This window comes from Solea solea, chromosome 17, assembly GCF_958295425.1.
Source record: "Solea solea chromosome 17, fSolSol10.1, whole genome shotgun sequence".
Lineage (NCBI taxonomy): Eukaryota > Metazoa > Chordata > Actinopteri > Pleuronectiformes > Soleidae > Solea > Solea solea.
In genome coordinates this window covers 6,131,582-6,151,914 of record NC_081150.1, presented here as the reverse complement: position 1 = coordinate 6,151,914, position 20,333 = coordinate 6,131,582, and the positions used below count along the sequence as shown (strand labels likewise).

Sequence of the window (20,333 nt, the reverse complement as noted above, 5' to 3'; positions counted from 1 at the left end):
AATCTGTATTGTGTGAGCATATTACAGGAAATGGTAACCTTTTACACAAAAACAACACTAACACACAAACCTATCATAGTATTCTTAAAAAAATTAATCAGGCACAGTCGCACACCAAAATTAGACTGTCATCTTTAAGTTAATGCAATTTTACAGCATAAAACATTACAATTTATACACAAGAGACCATAAAACGTATTACAAATAATAACGGGAAAATAGTTCAGAGCGCTATTAAACTACTGTGAAGACTCTTTTTTTATTAACTAACAGACTATTCCATATCTTAAAGAAATAAAGAATATTAAACTGTGAATGTCACTTGTTTTGTATGTAATAATATGAAAACAAAAACACCAGGGCCGAGTAAAGCAACAGTGACACCTGGTGTCCACAGAGTGTAAGTGCGTCACTTCACGCCCCGCCGCGTTGTCCTGACGTGGCGAGCAGCTAAAGGTTCGTCACTTCACCCGTGGGCTCCTGCTATTGGGTAAACTACTACGAGTTTAAAAGTTTCGACAATAATGGGGATAAACAGGTGGCGGTGGCGCGTGGTTTATGTAAATAAAACAGGAGTGAAAGCGTGTCACTGTTCTGGTTCGCAGACGCACTCATGATGTTTGGCAGAGAGTCGCAGGAAAAACTGTGGACTCTAACATAAGGTAAGGACTCACAAGTTGATCATTTAATGGTAAAAGTTTGCTGTTGACTGTTTCTGTAGAGCTTTCCTTTCTGGTAAATTAAGGTTGAGACATCTAAAATGTCACTTTACGACATAATAATAAAAAACAAACTCTGCTCTTAAGTTTCCGGTTGCGCACCTGCTGCCACATCCACATCCACCTGTCACGCGCTCCCGCCGTCATTTTTATTCTTTCACGTTTTTACGGCTGCCACAGTGTTGCGTCACTGCCTTCTGTCTGTTTTTCTTGTCTTTGATATGTGACCAAACTCCGTCCAGCAGGTGACATCATCATCATCATCAGCAGCAGCAGTAGCAGCGGTCATGCCTCAGGTCCCCGTAGCCGTGGCGCTGCAGCTCGCGCTCATTCTGTCCGCTGTGCCCGCGCAGTACTTAATCTCCCAGTGGACCGGAACCAACGCCGCGCAGCGCTACCACAAGACCACGCGGTAAGTGGGAGTGAGTGAGGGACCTGTCATTTCTTTATGACGTATGTAAATGCATTTGTCTGTGTGCGTGTGACCACATTATCATTAAGTTTGAAAGTGTTTTTTTTTTTTAAAGTGTTTTAGGGAGGTGTTACGTGAGGTGTTACCATACATGTAAACAAAGACACATCCGTGTCGGTGTGACGTTGTTTTAGAACTTGATGGATGTTTGTAAAAGTCAGTAAAACTAAAAAAAAATTCATATTTTGATGACCTGTTTTATGTATTTAATATGTAGTGTATACATTATTCTTTTAAAGGAAAATACTGTAAATGATTGCGCTGCAGTGCAGACATGAACTGTAGATGTGTATGCAACTTTTGATATTATCATTAAAGAGTTGTATTTTATCAAATGGAGGAAAACAAATCTAAGCTAAGTAAATGGGACAAACACATTTATATCAGTTATTGTTTATTGGCTGCCCTGGTGTGTAATAATCAAAGAAAACCCCATTACTGGTCGACCTCTAATCCAGTAGAATCTTGTGTAAAATATAATTTGAACAGAGGATAAAGATCCATGTGTGAACTGTTCAGGAACTTGTTCCTTGAGACTCGCAGGTTTCATTTTAATGTCACTGCAAACCAACACAGAGACATTGAGAATGAAGTTCATATCTTAGTGTGTTGTCCTATTAATGATGACATTAAGGATGTGCTTTTTAGTAATGTTTTCTAACCTTTGCTAAAGCAGATATTAACTAGGCCTGTGAGCAAAAACCAAGCTGTAAAATAATCTGTAACATTTGCAATCAAATATTTAAGGAACTGCCCTTTTGTGTCTTTTATTTCATGACAATCCATTGATTCCTCATCAGATTTAGGACTACACACTGCATTGTATTCTCTGAGTCACCATTATTGATATTCTATTAGGATGATGCACTTTGAGTAATTCTGCTGTTCATCAGGTGACCTTGGTGTTTCAGGTTGATAAGAATTTGGAGAGACTGGAGAAAGTCTTACCTGAATGCTACAGCATGGATGGACTGGGCAGATCAGCAGATGTCCGATGTTATGTAAGTGCACCGGAGTGTTTGTAGAGCCAATAACAACTGTTGCTGCTCCTCTACTATAAGAATCATTATCATTTCAACTCCCAATGACCTCGTTTTCACTTGACACTGAAGGTCTATGGTTGGCATGCAGCAGGAAGTGAAAATGGACTCGCCTCCCGTTGAAGCAATGCTTTTTGACAATGACAAGGGCTTCTTTGGAGGTTTGTGTCTGTGTGTATATGTATATTTATATACTGTGTGACATCACTGGACATTTTTGGAAATAATCTAGGATTAATTGGCTTTGACTTGTAGCCTAGACAGGCATTGTTGCTATGTGGATCCAGTGATTTTAAAAAACAAAACAAAAAACACATCAGCAAATGAATGAATAAAAATATCCCCTTTTTTAATCTTGTGTGAAACTACATTTTGTATTTCGGTTATTTCTTCCTCTTTTATCAAAAAGAGCATTTCATAACAAAGAGTGTTAATCTGACCATTTTAAAGAAAATCTACTATTCAAAGTGACAATTTGTCTTATTTCCTTCATCGTTTCTCCTGCAGCGTCCTCGACCGTGCGCAGCCCTCGTCCTCCATTTGTGTTCCTACGAGTCGGCGAGGTGGTGAGGGAGAGGAAGGGTAACATGGTCGGAGTGGTGGTGAGCTGGGACCCGGAGATGCGAGCCCCTTCAGAGTGGATTAACAAGATATATTCCAGTTTTGAGGTTAGCATCCACAAATATTTTTTTATCCATTGAAGAAATTGAGTAATTGTGTTAGTCCGACTAAAACCAGACTTTTAAAAGACATGTGTTGGACACTCCCACATAACGTAAGTGAAAGTGGAGCTACTGAACTAAAACTGGCCTTTTTTTACTGGGGCTGAACAATTTTGAAGATATATGTAATTGACCATAACCGCTTTAGTTAGCAGTTGACTGAAAGTGCGATTGCGGTATGATTTTGTGATATGATAGAGATTGGTATTTTTTTTTACATAATTTTCCAAAATTTCAGTTAAAATACATATTTAAAATGATGACTGTGATATTTGTGCAGAACTGTGAGCAACAAAGATACACGTCAGTCTGTAGAATATGATGTGAACAGGCGTGGACAATATTTCATCTAAAATGGTCATTTTCCCACACATTTTGGCTTCAAGAAATATTCTGATTAGGCTGTATTGTGATTTTGATAACATTTTGATTAATTCTTCAACCCTATATTTTACTTTCACTTAGAATTTGGAATTACCAGGCAATTGATGTGCCGAACCTGACCCAACAATCATCTCTAGAGTTTTTTTACGCTCCGTCAGCTTAACTGGAAAATGCCTAATACTAACAATACTACATAAAGGGGTTGGACACACCTCATTCAGTAAATAGATTTCACACTAGTGCTTCAGAACTGCAAGTGACCCACATTATAGGAAATGTAATGTGTTCAAATGTTGGAAACAAGTTCATGACCTCTGTGACTGTGTGTGTCTGTATGTGTAGGGCGCCGCTGCAGAGAGGACACCTCACTACAAAGTTCTGTTCGGCGGACCTGCAGGTTCCTCTCTGATGGTTGCATATTTGCCTCAGACGCAACTGGAGCGCATCACCGGGATGAGGGTAAGACGTGGAAATCACAGCACACTCAAATACACAAACACATGATGGCCTTGGACTCACTGTTGGATGTTTCTGTAGCCAAACATTCCCACCTTGGAGAATTACTTCACACATTTTGACGGCGAGCGGTTCATCATGCAGCCCTGGCTCAGAGAGCTGTTTCCTGAAGATGAGGTCATGGACACCTGAAGAATCTGTCTTAAAAACATTCATCCATCTGATAATTCCATTTTCTCCCTCTGTGGTCAGTTATTGACCTTGTCAAAAGTTTGATGAGGTTTTCATGTCTTTTTAAAAGACAACATATGAGTGTTTGGCATAATTATCAATGCTTGAAATTTGTTGATTTTCTGTAAATTTAAATTTACATGACAGTGTTTGCGAAAGTCTAAAAATAACCTTGACTGTCTACGCTTTGGATGAGCTGCAATTGTGCAATAAAGTGTTTTAAACTGTGGCAAACAGGGGTTTGGTTTTGCCAATGGCAAATGTCTTTAGAGTTTTTTCCTATCTCTGAGGCTGAAGCAGACAGTCACCCGCGAGGAGGCAGTGATTGTGGGTGCATGAGGAAGATGAGAAACGGGTGCAGCTCCCTGCTCTCTGCTCCCATAGTCCTCGTCCTCGTTCCTCCACTCCCTCGTCTCTTCCTCTCTGATGAGTAGGGGGTGTCCCAGACTTTGTCCCAGGAGCTGACTGACTTCGTTGGCCTTCTGCTGAGCATTTTCAACTGCAGATACACAAGCTTGCTTTCTAAAACAGACAAAAGCACACTGATTACTGAAGTGCTGCATCCAGAAAATCTTATTGGTACTCTATCCACAGTGCTGTAGAGAGGTGTGCTTTGTGTGTTCCTACCTCAGGTGACTCAGGCAGTCTTCACTGTGGTAAAACTGTGGCGATCCCACACAGACACTCTTGTCCAGCTTCTCCAGCAAGACACTACAAACTCGCTCCATCTTCTCAAAATCCAAAAAAGTCACCACCACCTGGGGGAGCCATTTTCTTACACTGTCAAACACAACTCCGCAGAAAAACTCTATATGTTTGTCTGTTAGTATCCGAATACCTCTGCATCCATGTGGAACAGGTCTGCTTCTCTGTGAAGAAACCTCCTCACTGTGGTGTCTGTGTCACTCACGCCATGTTGTCTAAGCACATTGAATGAATGAATGTAAACACATGACTACTGCAAACTCACTGCTCATTATTTTCTCAACTAATTGAGAGTTATTTGGTTTATAAAAAGTCAGAAATGGTGTCAGGGATGGGCCAACTTGGTGTTAGTATCAGGCAGATACTGGTCAGAATAACCACTAAATATATAGAGGAAGATAAAAGTTAAAATACAATATGATTTGTAGACACTAAATACAGTAATACTATTTAGAATACCTTTACTTACTTTTCAAAACGGCTACAAGGTGCCTTAATGATGCAAGTGTTAAAATGATTCAAGTAATAAACATCAAACTAAAACATTTAACAATAATTTTCAAAAAATGAACACCAAAAATTAAAAATGTATTGCACAAAAGCAGATTATACTCTGTTTACCTGTATGGGATCCTTACACAGACAGAGTTCTGTAAATTTAACCTAAATGATTCACTTAGCACATGCTGTAAACATGATATCTACTAGTGTACTGGATATCAGATATTTAAAACTATACAGTTTTAAAGGAATTTCAAGTAGAAAGTCCCATATTCACACTCTTTAAATCAAAGAAATGATCAACTTTGAGATGTAATAAAAAATAATAAGTTACACTCCATAAATCCTGACGAAAGGACTGACGAGGTTGTCTTCAGCACATACATGACTACTACCGTACTGTAAATTAGACAAAAATAGTAAACATATGTCCTCAACACAACCTACTCAGTCCTGGTCATTGCTTTTATTATATTTCAAAGTTGATAATTGTTCGATTAAAAGGTGCGAATATGGGACTTTCAACTTAAAATTTCTCTTAAATTGTACAGTAAAAATGTCGGATATCCAGTACACTAGTAGATATCAGAGACTGAGAAGAATATTACAAGTAATTAGTGTTAATGTCAGTGGGAGAGAATACTTTTAGCACATTTGAAGAAGTCAAACTTACTCCTATGCAGATAGAACCACGTAGCAGCTAATGCTAAGCTAATGTTGCTGACCCACTCTCAATATGTGTATGTAGTGTATGTTTGTTTTATTCACCTGACAGTCTGCACGATGTACTCGAGTCGTCGGGAAACGCTGTTTGTGACCTCGTTCACTGACTCTTTACTGTTGCTCACACTGACCCGGACAGAGACTCGGTCCGCCGGACAACAAACCTCCGCTGTCCCCGTCACCTGGACCTCCCTCACACGGTTACTGGGACTCTGCCGGTTAACTGTCCGTACTTCCAGCCCCTGCTCCTTTACGTTACCGGCAAACTCGAGCCCCGCAGCCGGTAGTATAGCAGTAAACACTCTGCTCGGGCCGTCCATGGTGGAAACTAACTTCCCGCTGCTATGGTAATGGACGAGGTGCATGTCGGGACCTGTAGGAAATTCCAACCAAATATGGTTCTTCTTCTTCAATCTTTATTTGTAGAGCAGTTCAAAGTCATATAACAAAGCAAAAACGGTAACTTTGAATAAAAAACAAAATTGTATTCAATAAAACAAACAAAAATACTACTACTATTATTATGAATAATAATAATAATATAATAATGACAATAATAAACAAGTAAATATAACTGACAGCTAGCTAAAATTAGAATATGGCTTTCTAATAAAATGTCTTTTGAAGGGAGACTGTGCAGCATAAGAAAAGTTGTTTTTTGGTGATTGGGACATTATTATTATTATTATTAGTAGTAGTAGCAGTGGTAGTAGTAGTAGTAATAATAAAAAGAATGTGTTTCATTAGTATAACCCAATTTGTGTTCATTAGTTCATTAGTTGGTCTTGTGTTGTGTGACCAATTTTAATAAAATTGAAAACTCAACTGAAAATGTTGTGATACCTTTACCAGCTTTTGATTGTGCCTTGGTGGGAGTAGGTGCTCCCAAAGCGTTTTCTCCACCTAAGGTGGTTTTATGTCTGGAAACACACGGACAACAAATCTACACAGGACTCTGAACAGTTAACTTAAAACTCTCCTCACACGTGGACAGACTGCTTCTGTTGATCAACTTTCAAACAGACAAATAGGGAGTGTCACTAAACAAGCAGGATGTGCTGGTTGTGTCCTTGTGTGACTAGTGCATTACATTTGATAAATGAAGCAAACTTTAATCATGAGGTATCAATGATAACGTGACTAGATCAGTGGCTATGCCAGAAAATATCCTGAAGAGGTAACACACACACACACACAGTCATAATAGTCACGTGGTTAGCGTCACACAATGTGACAGATTACACTGTCACATTACACTAATTACATATAATTGAGGCTTTTCACCTTGTTTGACAGGATATCGGTTGGAATCTAAGTTATTTAACTTATATATTTTTTACTGTTTGTGTATGTGTGTGTATGTGTATATATGCATATGTATATATATATGATTATTATGCATTTATTTACTTTGCAGTACATTTAGATCCACATTTTTGACGCACACTCCGTACCAGATGGTGGCGGTAATGCGCCAAATCGTTGTTTGCCAACCGCCATTAAAACTCAAAAAAAGAGAAAGAAGAAGAGGCTTTTCACCGTTGCTCTCCGACTTTAAAGATGAAACATCAGGTAAACTGTCACTTTTCTGTTTGAATAATGATTTAGACTGAACTGTTTAACATAAATGTCTCAGTTTGAGCCTTTTCTCTAAATGAAGTGTTGGGGACAACAAGCTGCAAACAATTGCTCCAAGCACACGCACTCGTTCAATCACACAGGTGCAACAAACAAACAAACAAACAAACATTTCAGTAGCATTTTGAAGGTGATGTTTACTCATTGATAGCTCTGCAAGTCAACATGCTGTGTCTGTCTGTCCACACTGGCTTTGAGTGCACTAGTTAGTAATACAAACATGTCAAACCTTCAATTGTCTTTTGTGGTTTGGTCTTTAGTGCACAGTGGCACTACTACTCCATGTGCAGCTGTAAATGAGAATATTTATTTTTACATTATATTAAATGTGTAACATGCACAAGCAACAAAATAGTGTGTGGCCACAAATTAATTAATTTCCCCACATAACACTCTGTAGAATCCAGACAATGTATAATAATGTTAATTTAATTAAACTTCTGCATTTTACCACTTTCACATCTATAGCAGAAATCCACTCAGCCCCCATTTGTGTGGTTTTGCACATCTAGACATAAACTCTTGAGAAGGTAGTTGAGATGGTGAAGATCAACGTGCAATTCAGACTAATACGTTCTCATGCTGTGCATCACATAAAATTGCTTTTAATGAGATGGGAACTCCACATGTATACATCAAGATTTTGTCTCTATATTTATTATAAAGTATAGCTTTCTGTTTCATATTGAGTAGCATTAAGCTCCATTTCAGCTCACATTCACCATTTAAGTTGGTCAGTAGCCATGTTTGGTCAGCAGGTGGCAACAAAGTCTAATGGTGGTGGTGGTAAATGTTTCACTGGCACATGCTGTAAGTGATGCAGCAAGAGAGATCAGGCCTTTAGAGACCGTACAGAGCCTTTGGTAAGAAGTTTGATGTGTTTAATGTTAGTTTTGTGAATTCTTACTTTGTCATTTAATTGTATTTAACAAAAAACACATTCTTGCAGCAAAAATAGAGGCTAACATACATTAGCTGTCTAGTTTTTGCCTCCTATGCAGTTGAATAATTGTAAAACAAATAGTGCAACTATTGTTTAATGAAATTAGCCTTCTGGAAAAAGTATAGTATCTTATTTATTCCCCCCTGTGTAGTGAAGGGAAATGCAAAAGTGTGCATCTCATATGAAAGCAACAAGGTATTTGTAAAGCCACAGTCTCTCCATGCACTGTGGACCTTTGATTTGCTGCCCTCTTTCATTTTTTTGAGGACAGTGGGGAGCTGCAGAGATTTGATCCAATTCTGGTTTCTTCAAACAGCAAAGTTTGTTTGGTCTCCCTGGAGTATTAAACTGTGAAATGGACTTTATAATCACAACCTAAAAATACAAGGCCATATTTGTTGTTGTTGTCTCTGGTTTCTCTGGTCCCCCAGTATGCTCTGTGAAACCCAAGATCTGATGCGCGGCTTTGGCCGAGAAAGATGCCGCAGCCAACAATAGGCTATTTTCATATGTGAGAGAATGGGGAAGATAAGGAGACCTTTACTTTTAAATCACAGTCAAAGTCCTGACCATTTTCCTTCAGTGGCCTACAAACCATCAGGACATTTTCATCCACCATCCGGTCCATCTGTTGTTCTAATCTCTTCAAAAACACTGTCTAGAGTCCCTCCACACCTCTCACCCAGTTCACTCCAAATAATGTTTAATGTTAAGAGAAACATAGTGTGGTAAATGAAATTGACGGTGAATTATTTGTTCAGTTGGTGATCATCATAAGGTTTGTGGCCACTTACATAAACAAGAATCCATTTTACTCTTAATGCATAAATTCCTTTGTTTACCCAGTGTTTTTATAACTACCACCAGTTTAACAGAACACTCTGATGTGTGCTATGAAATGTTACAAAGATTTATGAAAACCCCAAAAAACGATTGTGCTTGTGTAAATAAAAAGATGGGCAAACTGAATCGAGGAGGTTTTTGGCCTCCATTTTGTCCCTGGTTGTTGGGTGAAAAGGGTCTGGGGGTCCTCAGATGGAGACTGTGGCCACTTAGGGAAAAAAGATTTGACTGTAATGGTCTCCGAATCTGTTGATGTGTCTCCCCCTCTCTCTCAGATGAAGTAATAAAGTTAGCCGTGTTGGAGGCCCTCCATGTCTCTCCATAGACCACAATCAAGGCCCGTTCAGTTTTATTGCAGTTTTATTTTCATATTGTCCAAGAAATCTCCAGACTCCCTCCTGTGCCCGTTGCCATAAATCCTATATTTTGACTGTATTTCTTCCACTCTGCGTTTTTTTATTTATGAGTGGAGGCGATAAAACATGCAGCATGCACTCTGTGTGTCCACAGCTGTCATCTGTCTCCGACTTTATTGTAAAAGGGGGAGAAAAAAAAAGTCGAGTTTCATTTTTTATTTCCTGCACAAATCTCCCTCTTTGTTTAAAAACAGATGCTGATAGAATGAGAGAGAGAGAAAAAAAACAACAATGAACGTAGATGTCATTGTTTACGTCTCCAGACTCCACTTTTATTGGTTATAAAACCAACAGTATTCAGCTGTGTTGAACAATAAGCTCAGGTGGTGATCATTGTTTCATCAGCAGGAGGTTCTGTGAACTTATGAGCTCACAGTCCACATCACAACTCGAGCTGGAACGTCATTGTCGAGATGATCTTTACATTGAGCTAATGCAAAGTGTGTTTCATGTATGGGTTTTCAGCTGTGAAAATATGATAGAATGAGGCCCTGCACAGAGGCTGTCTAGTATGTAAAATTTTAATTATAGAAACATTTCATGTGTACTTAGAATGTACAGGAAGAAAGCATGGATTGTATCAGTGAACGAGTCCTTGTGACAGCGTATTGACATTCTGGAATTTGAAAGACCAACTTCCCAATGCTCCAAGAAAACAGTTCATTAGATGTTTCATATTTTACGTATTCACATAACTCTGGTTTTATTTCTCTATATATCCCAACGTGAAGGACAAAATGGTGTTTTGTAGCTTTTATTTACATTTTTTAATATATCATAGTGCATGGATTTCACCAAATATATCTAAAAAGCACTTTAGATAAACAGGTTACTCTTGCACAATTACTACATTTTTAAGCCATCTGAATAGTTGTGTTTTATGTTGTATTGTCTGTCACCTACCAACGTACAGTGGCACATTTACATCTATATTGTACACTAATGTACATTAATATGCTCTGTGCCTTTTTAAATATTATTAAATAAATGTATACAGTAATCACATGATCCCTCCAATAAATGTACAAGGAAAAAAACAATTTAAACTGCTAATAAAAGCAAAGATGCTTAACAAAATCCTAACTCCTCATAAATACGTGCCGTTGAAAGCAGAGACATTGCGGCGACTGTGAGAGTGATGCTCATAGGTCCTGAGAGAGGAAGAACGAGGCCAGTTCACTGCGGAGTTCTCTGCATGTCGGTATATTATCGGAGGTATTTTCTCATGCTGTCATTCAGCTCCACAGTGTCCATCTCTGTAAACAGCTCAGAGCCAAATAAACAGTCATGTCCCCAAATCCTCTCTTCTCCCATCAGTGAAAAGTCTGTACCAGCCGATAGTTTGTCATGTTACAAAGTATACTGTGACATTATGGCAGCATTAATGAAGTGATTACATATCTCAACACTTGGGATGAATGCCGCACCTTTCCTGTTTGTATCCATCTTGTGGTCTCCTTTAAGATTCTCTGATGACAGGTTTCTATGTTTGGTCGACACGTACAGTATATATTTATATATATAGCTTACATATGCATTAAGACACACACGCGGTACACAAACACACTTGGGGCCGAACCTGTTGTAAAGACCTCATAAAGACCCAACATCTGTTTATTGCAATGCACACCAGAGAGGACCGTGCAGCTCAGACACCCACCCAGATAAATACCCACCCACTTAAACACATAGAAAGGTCTGCATGCTTTAATTACTGTGTGCACTCACAGGTGCCGACACTATATAGGCACTGCCCCATATATATATATATATATATATGATAATGAGGTGTGTGTTGGAGAAAGGAAACACACCGAGATCCTTGATGCTTTAACCTCGCTTTAATCAGGTCAACAGGTGTCATTTTATACATGTTGTGCTTCATTAGGATTGTTGAACTTGATCTTTTATTTATAAGATTCAAACAAGATTTGATCTGAACACAGCTCTTATTCTTCCTTTTTTTTTTTTTTTTTTAATTAAATGTACATTTTGTAAAGCTTTATATTGACTGCTTTCCATACCCCTTTCTCTCCATTTTGTCCTCTCTTAAAGATTTGTGCTTTTTAAGGCCTAGTTGAGTTTCAGGACTCCATTAAAAGTTCAAAGGCAGCGTTTACTACTGTAACTGGAGCTAGTCTGCACTGAGGCTTTTCACTAATGAGTGCACAACTCACACACACACAGCAAAGTAAAATACACACAACACATGTTCCCCTCATGAAGGCTAAACAACGCTGTTCCCCACAGAGTCCGTAGAAATCGTGTCCGTTTGAGTGCCAAAGATCGATCACAGACTTAACAACCCTTTCAGCGCCCTGTCCCTGTTTGTTCCGTCTGTCCACTTCTCCTGCTCCTCTCCTCCAAACAACACATCACACTGACAGATGTGTGATTTCATACCATCATTAACATCAGATATGGCCAGAGCTCCGTTTCGTGAGAAAATGCTTTCCCGATTTTTCTGTTTATGTCCAAACACATTTAATATCAAGATGCAAACAATCAAAACTCTTAAGATCTGACTCGGTCAATTAATGTGGTTTTGTCATTATCGCCGTCTCCGTCCGAGAGCAATGCTTTTCTCTTGCATGGTCCAGTCACACGTTGTCGCAGTACGACAGTCTCACTAAAACTCTTTTATACTTTTAAGCCCTCACTTCCTCAGTTATGTCTCAGTTTCATGTCCCACTTTTTATGGTGCTGTATTTCTTCCTGTAATCAAGTTTCCTCACAGGATATTCTGTCTGCTTGAGATTATACGCGATATGCTGAGCTGCTATTTCTCCGTGCATGTCGCAGTTGTCAAGTGCTGTGTGTAATTTACCTTTTTAAAGTGGACGTGCTCTCACGGCGCATTACAGACGAGTAAATAACCAGAACGAAATCGTTAATGATTTCACAACACTACTTTCCACAAACATTTAGCAACAAATTAGAATTTAATAATGTTTGTTTAGTCTTTGGAGTTCTGCTGGGTTTGACCTTCCTCTCCGCCGTGTCCTCGGATGTCTGACATTCCAGAGTAAACACAAAAACAAACACCGCAGACAGTGAGGCCTGGGATTAGACTGGTGGTAGAGACATATTTGCCCATTCTAAATTCTCTCTCCCTCTCTCTATTCTGAGATTTTTTTTTTAATGGTTGGAGCTTTGTTATCTTCAGGAAATCTACTGTGTTTCTTTATTTCTTAATTTTCTATTTTATACTTTTTGATTTAATTTAATGTCTCATTTTAACGGGTAAATGACATTCAGAATACAGATTATCTATGCTGCACTTTACAAATCATGATTGTTATATCTTTAAAGGCAAGTTTTTTCTGTCTATTATTAACTAATTTTAAAGAAGTATTATTTAGTTAAAATATATAAAATGTGCCCACATACAGCTGTTGTAGAATATCCCAAATGAGACATTTACTTATAACCATAATCCTGTAATTTACTCAGGAGTTAAAGGTGGAAAAACCCCCTGCTTTTTTTTTTATATATACATTTAGACTCCACTCCTAAATATAGATTATTATGCTACAAATACCTTTTAATGAATATTTTTATTGTGTTTTTTAAAAAACACAAGCCTTTAACATTTGATAAATGTGTTTTTGGTCCAGAACCTGAAGCCAGTGGAGTCGGGACAGAAAGTTTTAGAAACTCAAAACACCAAATGTTTATTATTAGCCCATTTGCAGTGGAGTTGCCTTCAGGGGCGAATCTTCAGCAGTGACCTTTGGCCCCACCGCTTGACTCCCTCCACACTGCTGCCCCCCCCACTACCTTCTCCCGTCTCCCATTTGTGGTCCGAAATGTTGAAAGGAGAATAAAAAGAATACAACGGAACAATGTCTGAGGTCATCTTAGCGGCGGCTACCATTCCCGGAACGGCAGAGGTTTCTGAGGCAATAATCTTTTACTTTTTTGTTATGGCAGTGATTCAGAAGAGTGAAAAACATACTTCACAGCTTCTTTTTTATAAAAAAAAGAAAAGAAAAAGTTTTATCCAAGAACAGATCCAGAGCGATAAAAATGGATGCTCATACTTTAACAACTTACCACTCTCACTCCTTTCCTTTCTCCATTCATACCGTGTCTCGGTCTCCCCCTCTTTTCCTTCCCCTCCTTCATTCTTCTTACCTCTGGGGAGCGGCAGGAGTCTGCTGCCTGTTGGCACTGCGGATAATAAACACCCCAACCCACCACCATCCTGCACCTAGGGGCAGGAAACCCCATACTTGCGCACCTGCATGGGCTACCATGACAACAAGGACCATGTGTCCATCAAACCCGTGTCTGAAAGAACCTGTTCTAAGGCATATAAACACACGTACGCGCTCTCGGTGACATGGTGGACCAGGGTCAAGGGTTAAAGAACCCCATTTCCTGTCCAGACAGACGAGGGCCAAACGCCCCTCCTTTCACTTTCCCAACATTTCTTTCTCTTTATGCCATTTTCTTGTTTGGCTTCTATTTGAGTTTGAAATTCATTGCACTGCAGTTACTTTTTCTTTGTGTGTGTGTGTGTTTTTGATTGTGATTGATGCCGTGTTTGTAATGGTAGCCTCGGCCTATTGCCTTAGCTCATCCTCGTGATTATTAACCAAGCCGCCTTTTCCTCACAGGAGCTTTTAAATGCAGAGCAAAGGCTGATTTAATAATGCGATGGAGTAAGTTAATCTCAGAAAAGTTACCATGTTTTTCTCAGACGGCTCTCAAGAGCTTCATTAAAGGGGGCATGATACTTATGTTACACAGATTTGAAAAGGCTTTGGCCAAGGATTAATCTTAGTCACTATTGAAACCAGCTCCTCTAAAATAATTTTGCGCTCTGTATTAAATCAGCAGTCTACAAAAAAAAAGTCCGTTTGATGGCCTTTCAGAGCACACGTGGCCAAATACTGTATATCTAGATATGCTTTCATGCATTTGAACTACTCAAGGTATTTGTAATTTATCCTCTAACCAGCCTCAAAAATGGACACATCACTTGCAAAGCAAGCACCACTTGTGTGTTTTTCAACTATCCAGAATATATTTGACTTCTATTCTGCTTGGGAGTGAGCCTCTGTGGTGCAGGGCCGGTCTGGTAATAGCCTGTGTGCTCTTGCTGCGCTGAGATTAATGTGAAGACTTATTGATGTAATGATGGAGCCATGAAAGAGCACTCTGGGCCATGGGTTAGGCCCAACACATGAGCCTAATGGACTCTGTGTGTATGTTTGTGTGCGTTACATCTGCATGTGTGCGCAGTTTCGGACAGAAACAGATGAAATTAATAGACGTTTGCTTTCGTACGAGAGGAGCTCGACAATTGAGTCTGTGTGTTTCTGCGAGATTGTGTTGCATGTATGAAGTACCTGACTTAAGGTGTGTGTTGAAATGTCGGCGTGCCTTTACATTAACATTTGACAAGCCGTATGACCTCAGACTCCCCCCCCCCCCCCCCCCCTTTATTCTCGTACACTTGTAATTTGTGTGCGTGTGCGTTTGGCGATGTGGTTCTCAGCTGCCCGGTGCTTCCTTCTGTGAGAGGGCAGAGCAGCTTCACACTGACCCTGCGGGACGGCATGGCCGGAGGCAACGTAGAGGGAGGCTGAGTAAATATGTGGGAAATTAAAGTGGTACCTTCACAACTAGTGCCCTGTGGTGTGTCTGTGTGTGTGTGTGTGTGTGTGTGTATCTGTGTCTCCACAGATTCTCTGGTGAGGCCCAGCAGGTGCTGACAGGACCCCCTTCATCTCCGCTCCCACTATAAACCTTGTTTTCTTTGTGCAGTATATAAATATGTGTGTGCGTGTGCGCGTCTGTGCCAACAGGCTCGATCTGTTCAGCGTAGGGCTGATGTTGGGAGTGATTGACAGCAGAGTAGTCACAGGGGCGATTGAGAGCAGTTGTGGGAAGAGAGGGACCTTACAGCCTCACAGCACCCAGCCCTGAGGCGGAGAGTGAGACAAACACACAGAGAGAGAGAGAGTGAGACTGGGGAGCAGAATGACATTTCCTCCCTGTTTGATTCCATTATAGAGGTATTTTACGCGATTAAAAATGAAGTTCCTTGTGAAAGGTGGTCTCCATAACCATCCTGCCTATTCACTGATGTCATGGGTGGGAAACCCTGGGGACCGCAGAGGTTTATGGGAAATGGCTCATGCATGGGGAGTGATGTCATACATAGGAGACAGACCGAGCTCTCCCTCGCTGATATGGTAAAGGGAGGGCAAATATCAAAAACACCAAAACCTCCTTAACTAAGCTGAACTGCGATTTCTCTCAGCCCTTCAATATTCCCATGAGTTGTTAACGTGAGTTCATGCTCAAAGAACTCGGTGAAGGCGCTGCTATATTTTTAAAATGAAAAAACCTTTGCCTTCATTCTTATGGTTCATTGAATTAAGTTGCGTGCCATTAATTCTGTGTTATACACTCATATTTGTTCTGTGGTATTTGTCAAACCTCCTTGTCTCGCAATCATCCTGCAATTGCTCAATCTTTGTCCTTGTTTTATAGTGTGTAATAATAAAAACAGAAACGCCCCATAAACAATCATTTAAAAATGGAAATATTTATTTATTCATTTGAAAAACCTCTGTATGTGCTGCAGGCAGCCAGAGGTGAAGCTCTACGGACTCCAAGGATGTAAACCAGGCATGAACTATCAGACAACTACGCATCACTGCCGTTCTTGGAGGAGAAGAGTGCATTCATGCAGGTAGGTGAATAAAATCTTATCTGAGGTGTTTTTGCCAAGTTTATGTGAACATGTGCGCAGGAGAGATGACCGCAGTGTCTATTCCAGGTACAGCACAGGAGAGAATGTCGGCCAGTGGCCATCTGGGCTTAGAGGTGTCTTTAAATGACCCGGGTGTAAATCTACTACCCATGTGCTGAAGGGCATGTCCGCTGCTCTCAGGCCCGCAGACCCACTCAGATCAATAAAGTTAACTCAAAACATTCACACTCTGCCATCTGAAATCAACCATTTAATGAGTTGCTGTTCCTGTAAAAGTGGAAAAGGCCCCATTCAGATTTATTAGAAAAAGAAAAAAAAAAGCAAGAGAGTAGAATTCCAGAGAGGAGGAAGAAGAGGAGGAGGAGGAAAGAAAAGAGGCTGAACTACAGAGTTTCTGTTTGGATTAATTTCAGGACATCTAAAAGCCTGAGGCTACATCTCAACAAAACACACAAACAACAAAAAAAAGAAAAAGATTCTTGATCCACTTTTTATGAGCAAACGCATTGAAATAGAGGTGATTAGATGCTTTTTACAGTGGTAAGACTGGAAAGGCTCCAGGCTATAAAAGATGTTGAGAAATGAAATTTCACTTAGAATAGTGAATGTAATCCAAATATGGGGCTCTGCTTTCAGAAATCACTTCACCAGCAGCAGAATGGCTCCTCAGCATGTTCACCAAATGACTATAAACTTCTAACAAACAAGACCAAAGAGTGAAGCGGTCGTATGAGTTACCTCGGTTTCAGCAGGCTTTCGAAAGTCACTCGTACCCCTGACGATGTGTGAAAGAAGTTCTGGCACAGTGGTCGTACTTTTACTAAGACCTGGAGACATGGCCCTCATGCCTTGCATTAGTTTAATAAGAGGGAAGTGTGGAAAACATATTCCTGGTGTGCTTATAATGTTTGAGTCCGTAATTTCATATCTGTGTAATTTAAGGTTAAGAGCTGCAGGTTGAGTTAACCGTGTCAGTTCATTCACTCGAATCGATGTTTCTTGTATTACGTCCTCCTTGGTTTAGCTTTTGGCTGCAGTCACTGAGACACCTCGGCTTCCTCCTGGGTTTTTATCCTTGTATGTTACTATAGGACACGGCCCATAAACGCACCCAGCCATGTTCATCTAAACATCTACCTGACTCATCTGATGATTGCTTTATGCTGATGGAGTGCATATTAAGTCTTCCAGAATGTCTCTGTCCACCACTGGCCAGGGCGTCCCCTGGGTCCACACAGGAAGAGGAAGGAAGACGGATGAAATTGTCCTTTTTATAGCAATGTCTCACTTTTAGGTTATACATGACCACATTTTGGGGTAAATCCTTTTAGCAGCTGCCACACAGAAGGAAGATCCATAAGGCCGAGTTACCTGCGTACACTGCTTTTCTTTTTATGGTGTGGCTGCAAATAAAACCCTACAAGCACGGATGGAAAGAATTGCTCTGTGGAGTGGATGCCGTCTCATCAGGTGTGACGTTATGGGGCTAGAGCTGCACATTTTTCTGGACACGCAGAGTGACAGGCGCTGACAATTGACGTCACAGGTCAGGAGCAGTGAGCACATGTGCTCTTCAGCTCCTCTTGTAGAGACAAGTAGATTTGTTTTCAGGTTAATGGAAAGAGCCTGTGACCTACTCAGAGCGGGAATGGTAGCAGAACATGTGTGGGGCTCCGGCATATTTGTGTTGGTAATAGGTTGTTTGGGTGAGTGTGCTTTTGCTGCTAATGGGGGTTTAATTTGATAAGCGGCCGGCGGATTTGTCAGTGCTGAGATGAGAAGAGAGGACACTGGGCTCTGTATATTTTGAATAAACATTAAGAAATTTGCTCCAGGTTTCTCCCTTTTCTCTTAATGCCTCGTATCACATTATTTGGACATGATTGTGTCACGCAAGTGAGGCTACCATGTTATTTTCGAATAGTTATTAGGTCCATAGAATATCTGAAAAATGGAAAATGGCGACTTGGGTTTCTAAAACCTTTTTAAATGTTGACGGCATCAACTATTGTTTTGTCCACAAAGATATTCAGTTAACTGCTGTTTCAGTTAAAGGACCAAAGAAATGGCAACATATTTACATGTAAGAGGCTCTAGTTACTAGTCTACTTTCTATTGAATAAAAACACACTCAACAAATGGTTTATCCATTATTAAAAATAGATTAATTGTTGCATCCCATAAACTTACAGCATTTATAAACCATGCTAATGAACTGACAGGCGCTTCAAGTTTCCCTAACCTTCCATGTACAATCACCCGACTGGTATAAAGCTGTAGGAAGACCAAAACCGTTATTTAATTGATTAAAAGCTACACAGATGTCTGTTAAACAGTGTAATCTCACAGTGTAATCCAGCCATTCTGGGTCTGTCCAAACCTAGCATTTATACGCAGTGTATAAACCCTTGCTATAGTATGGGAGACATATGTAGTTGGGTGTGGAAATGGAGGGGCGGTAATATAGTCACAACAGAGCGTTCGGAGCCAAAGGAAACAGGGGGTCCCTCGCCTTCTTCAACCGGATGAGAAGTCGGGACCACACGCATACCACAGTTTATACTCTACATATCTTTACATCAAGTAGTATCACTTTTTTTTGACACATTTGATTCTTGTAGCTATTGGGATTATTTATTTTCCTCTCGCTCTCGTTCTTAGATGGACACTCTGTTCCTTTCTGGACAAAGAGCCATATTCCCTATAGGAACATGCTTCATGAATGGCTCCACTGTGTTTCTCTTATCTTATTTATTCCTCCTTCGCCTCCTCTTCCTGACCAGGAAATGAACTGAGACGGACTGTACAGTCTACTCACTCACACTCCTGCTTCAGTGTACACAGACACACAGATAGCAAACATTTACATATAGATGTGCTTTTTGTACGTCTTGCCGGAGACGCACTTGTGCATGACCTTAAACACCCACACTGTTTATTTCTCTTTGTCTCTTGACTTCTGTTTTCTTTTTTCCCCCTCTATATTTTGATGTTTCAGGCCATTTTGTCTCCACCTCGGTCTTGCCCTCTGAGCACCGTGTCGGCCTTTTGGCAGAGAGAAGGGCAAGTCCAGCAAGTTAAACTAAGGTCAGATGAGATTTTGATGATTGACTTTCTTGGTCCTTGTTTGAAGTGTCATACAATAAATAGTGTTTCACTGGAGCATGTACCGATGTTTTTTTCATTAAGCATTATGATACCACAGTCATTTGTAACACAGCAGTTCAGTTGTGATTTTTTTTTGTTTCGGTGTGTGTCTTTGGTTGTCTTGGCAAAGCAGCAGTGAAGAGACTCAGCCACTGTGTGTGTGTGTCTGTGTGTGTGTGTGTGCGCGCGCCTGTGTGTACATGTGTTTGTGGTGTTATTCCAGGTGTTTTGTCAGGAATAATGTATGTACATCAGCTGGAGACCGGAGAGAAAAGAGGTACCATCCTTCATCACCACACATGGTGTGTGTGTGTGTGTGTGTGTGTGTAGGGAGGGAGAGAGAGAATGTCAGCTGAGGAAGTGAGGGTGGATTTTCTGAGATCCATAGACACCCAAAGGTGCTTTGATATATTATATGTAGAAGAAATGGAGGATGGGAGACAGATCTGGCAGTGGTGTGTGTGTGTGTGTGTGTGTTTGTACATATCTGTAGAAGGCTCTGAGGACAACTTTAGATCCAAACCTATCTTTGTGAGGACATGGTTTTAGGTTCAGGGTTAGACTTGGCTTAAGGTTAGGTTTAGACATTCAGTTGTGATGGTAAAGGTTAGGGTACAAGGCTATAGGAATGCATTATGTCTGTGACTGTCCACGCTAAGAATG

At 40.2% G+C, this 20,333-nt stretch overlaps 3 protein-coding genes across 6 annotated transcripts in view; 2 read left to right on the top strand and 1 right to left on the bottom strand.

The window, feature by feature from the left end:
• Window positions 1–408: 408 nt before the first annotated feature.
• si:dkey-261l7.2 (uncharacterized protein LOC569751 homolog) lies at window positions 409–4,263 on the top strand. Of its 4 annotated transcripts, none has more exons than XM_058614171.1 (8): window positions 409–490; window positions 606–662; window positions 965–1,131; window positions 2,103–2,192; window positions 2,304–2,392; window positions 2,739–2,899; window positions 3,680–3,796; window positions 3,875–4,263. In XM_058614171.1, exons 3-8 carry the CDS (start codon window positions 1,007–1,009, stop codon window positions 3,983–3,985), a joined length of 693 nt encoding a protein of 230 aa, XP_058470154.1. In that variant the 5' UTR covers window positions 409–490; window positions 606–662; window positions 965–1,006; the 3' UTR covers window positions 3,986–4,263. The 4 variants fall into 4 exon arrangements, with proteins under 4 accessions (XP_058470154.1, XP_058470153.1, XP_058470152.1 ...); XM_058614170.1 differs by having other exon boundaries at window positions 962–1,131; XM_058614169.1 differs by having other exon boundaries at window positions 473–662.
• irak1bp1 (interleukin-1 receptor-associated kinase 1 binding protein 1) lies at window positions 2,560–6,331 on the bottom strand. Its single transcript, XM_058614167.1, has 4 exons — window positions 5,999–6,331; window positions 4,863–4,944; window positions 4,652–4,782; window positions 2,560–4,546 (listed from the first exon to the last, which is right to left on the bottom strand). The coding sequence occupies exons 1-4, from the start codon at window positions 6,316–6,318 to the stop codon at window positions 4,291–4,293; spliced, it is 789 nt and encodes a 262-aa protein (XP_058470150.1). The 5' UTR covers window positions 6,319–6,331; the 3' UTR covers window positions 2,560–4,290.
• Window positions 6,332–7,475: 1,144 nt separating this feature from the next.
• Window positions 7,476–20,333, top strand: part of LOC131444120 (hormonally up-regulated neu tumor-associated kinase homolog) — a 97,649-nt gene continuing 84,791 nt past the window's right edge. Inside the window, exons 1-2 of the mRNA XM_058614280.1 lie at window positions 7,476–7,525; window positions 16,395–16,502. The gene's annotated coding sequence lies outside the window, so the exon portion shown is untranslated. The remainder of the gene's footprint in view (window positions 7,526–16,394; window positions 16,503–20,333) is intronic.

Coding starts and splice junctions, on each gene's coding strand:
- si:dkey-261l7.2 (XM_058614171.1), top strand. CDS start 1,007: ATGCCTCAGGTCCCCGTAGCCGTGGCGCTGCAGCTCGCGCTCATTCTG. Junction 1,132..2,102: donor CGCTACCACAAGACCACGCG/GTAAGTGGGAGT, acceptor TTGGTGTTTCAG/GTTGATAAGAATTTGGAGAG. Junction 2,193..2,303: donor CAGCAGATGTCCGATGTTAT/GTAAGTGCACCG, acceptor TTGACACTGAAG/GTCTATGGTTGGCATGCAGC.
- irak1bp1 (XM_058614167.1), bottom strand. CDS start 6,318: ATGCACCTCGTCCATTACCATAGCAGCGGGAAGTTAGTTTCCACCATG. Junction 4,783..4,862: donor TGTTCCACATGGATGCAGAG/GTATTCGGATAC, acceptor TGGCTCCCCCAG/GTGGTGGTGACTTTTTTGGA. Junction 4,547..4,651: donor GACTGCCTGAGTCACCTGAG/GTAGGAACACAC, acceptor TGTCTGTTTTAG/AAAGCAAGCTTGTGTATCTG.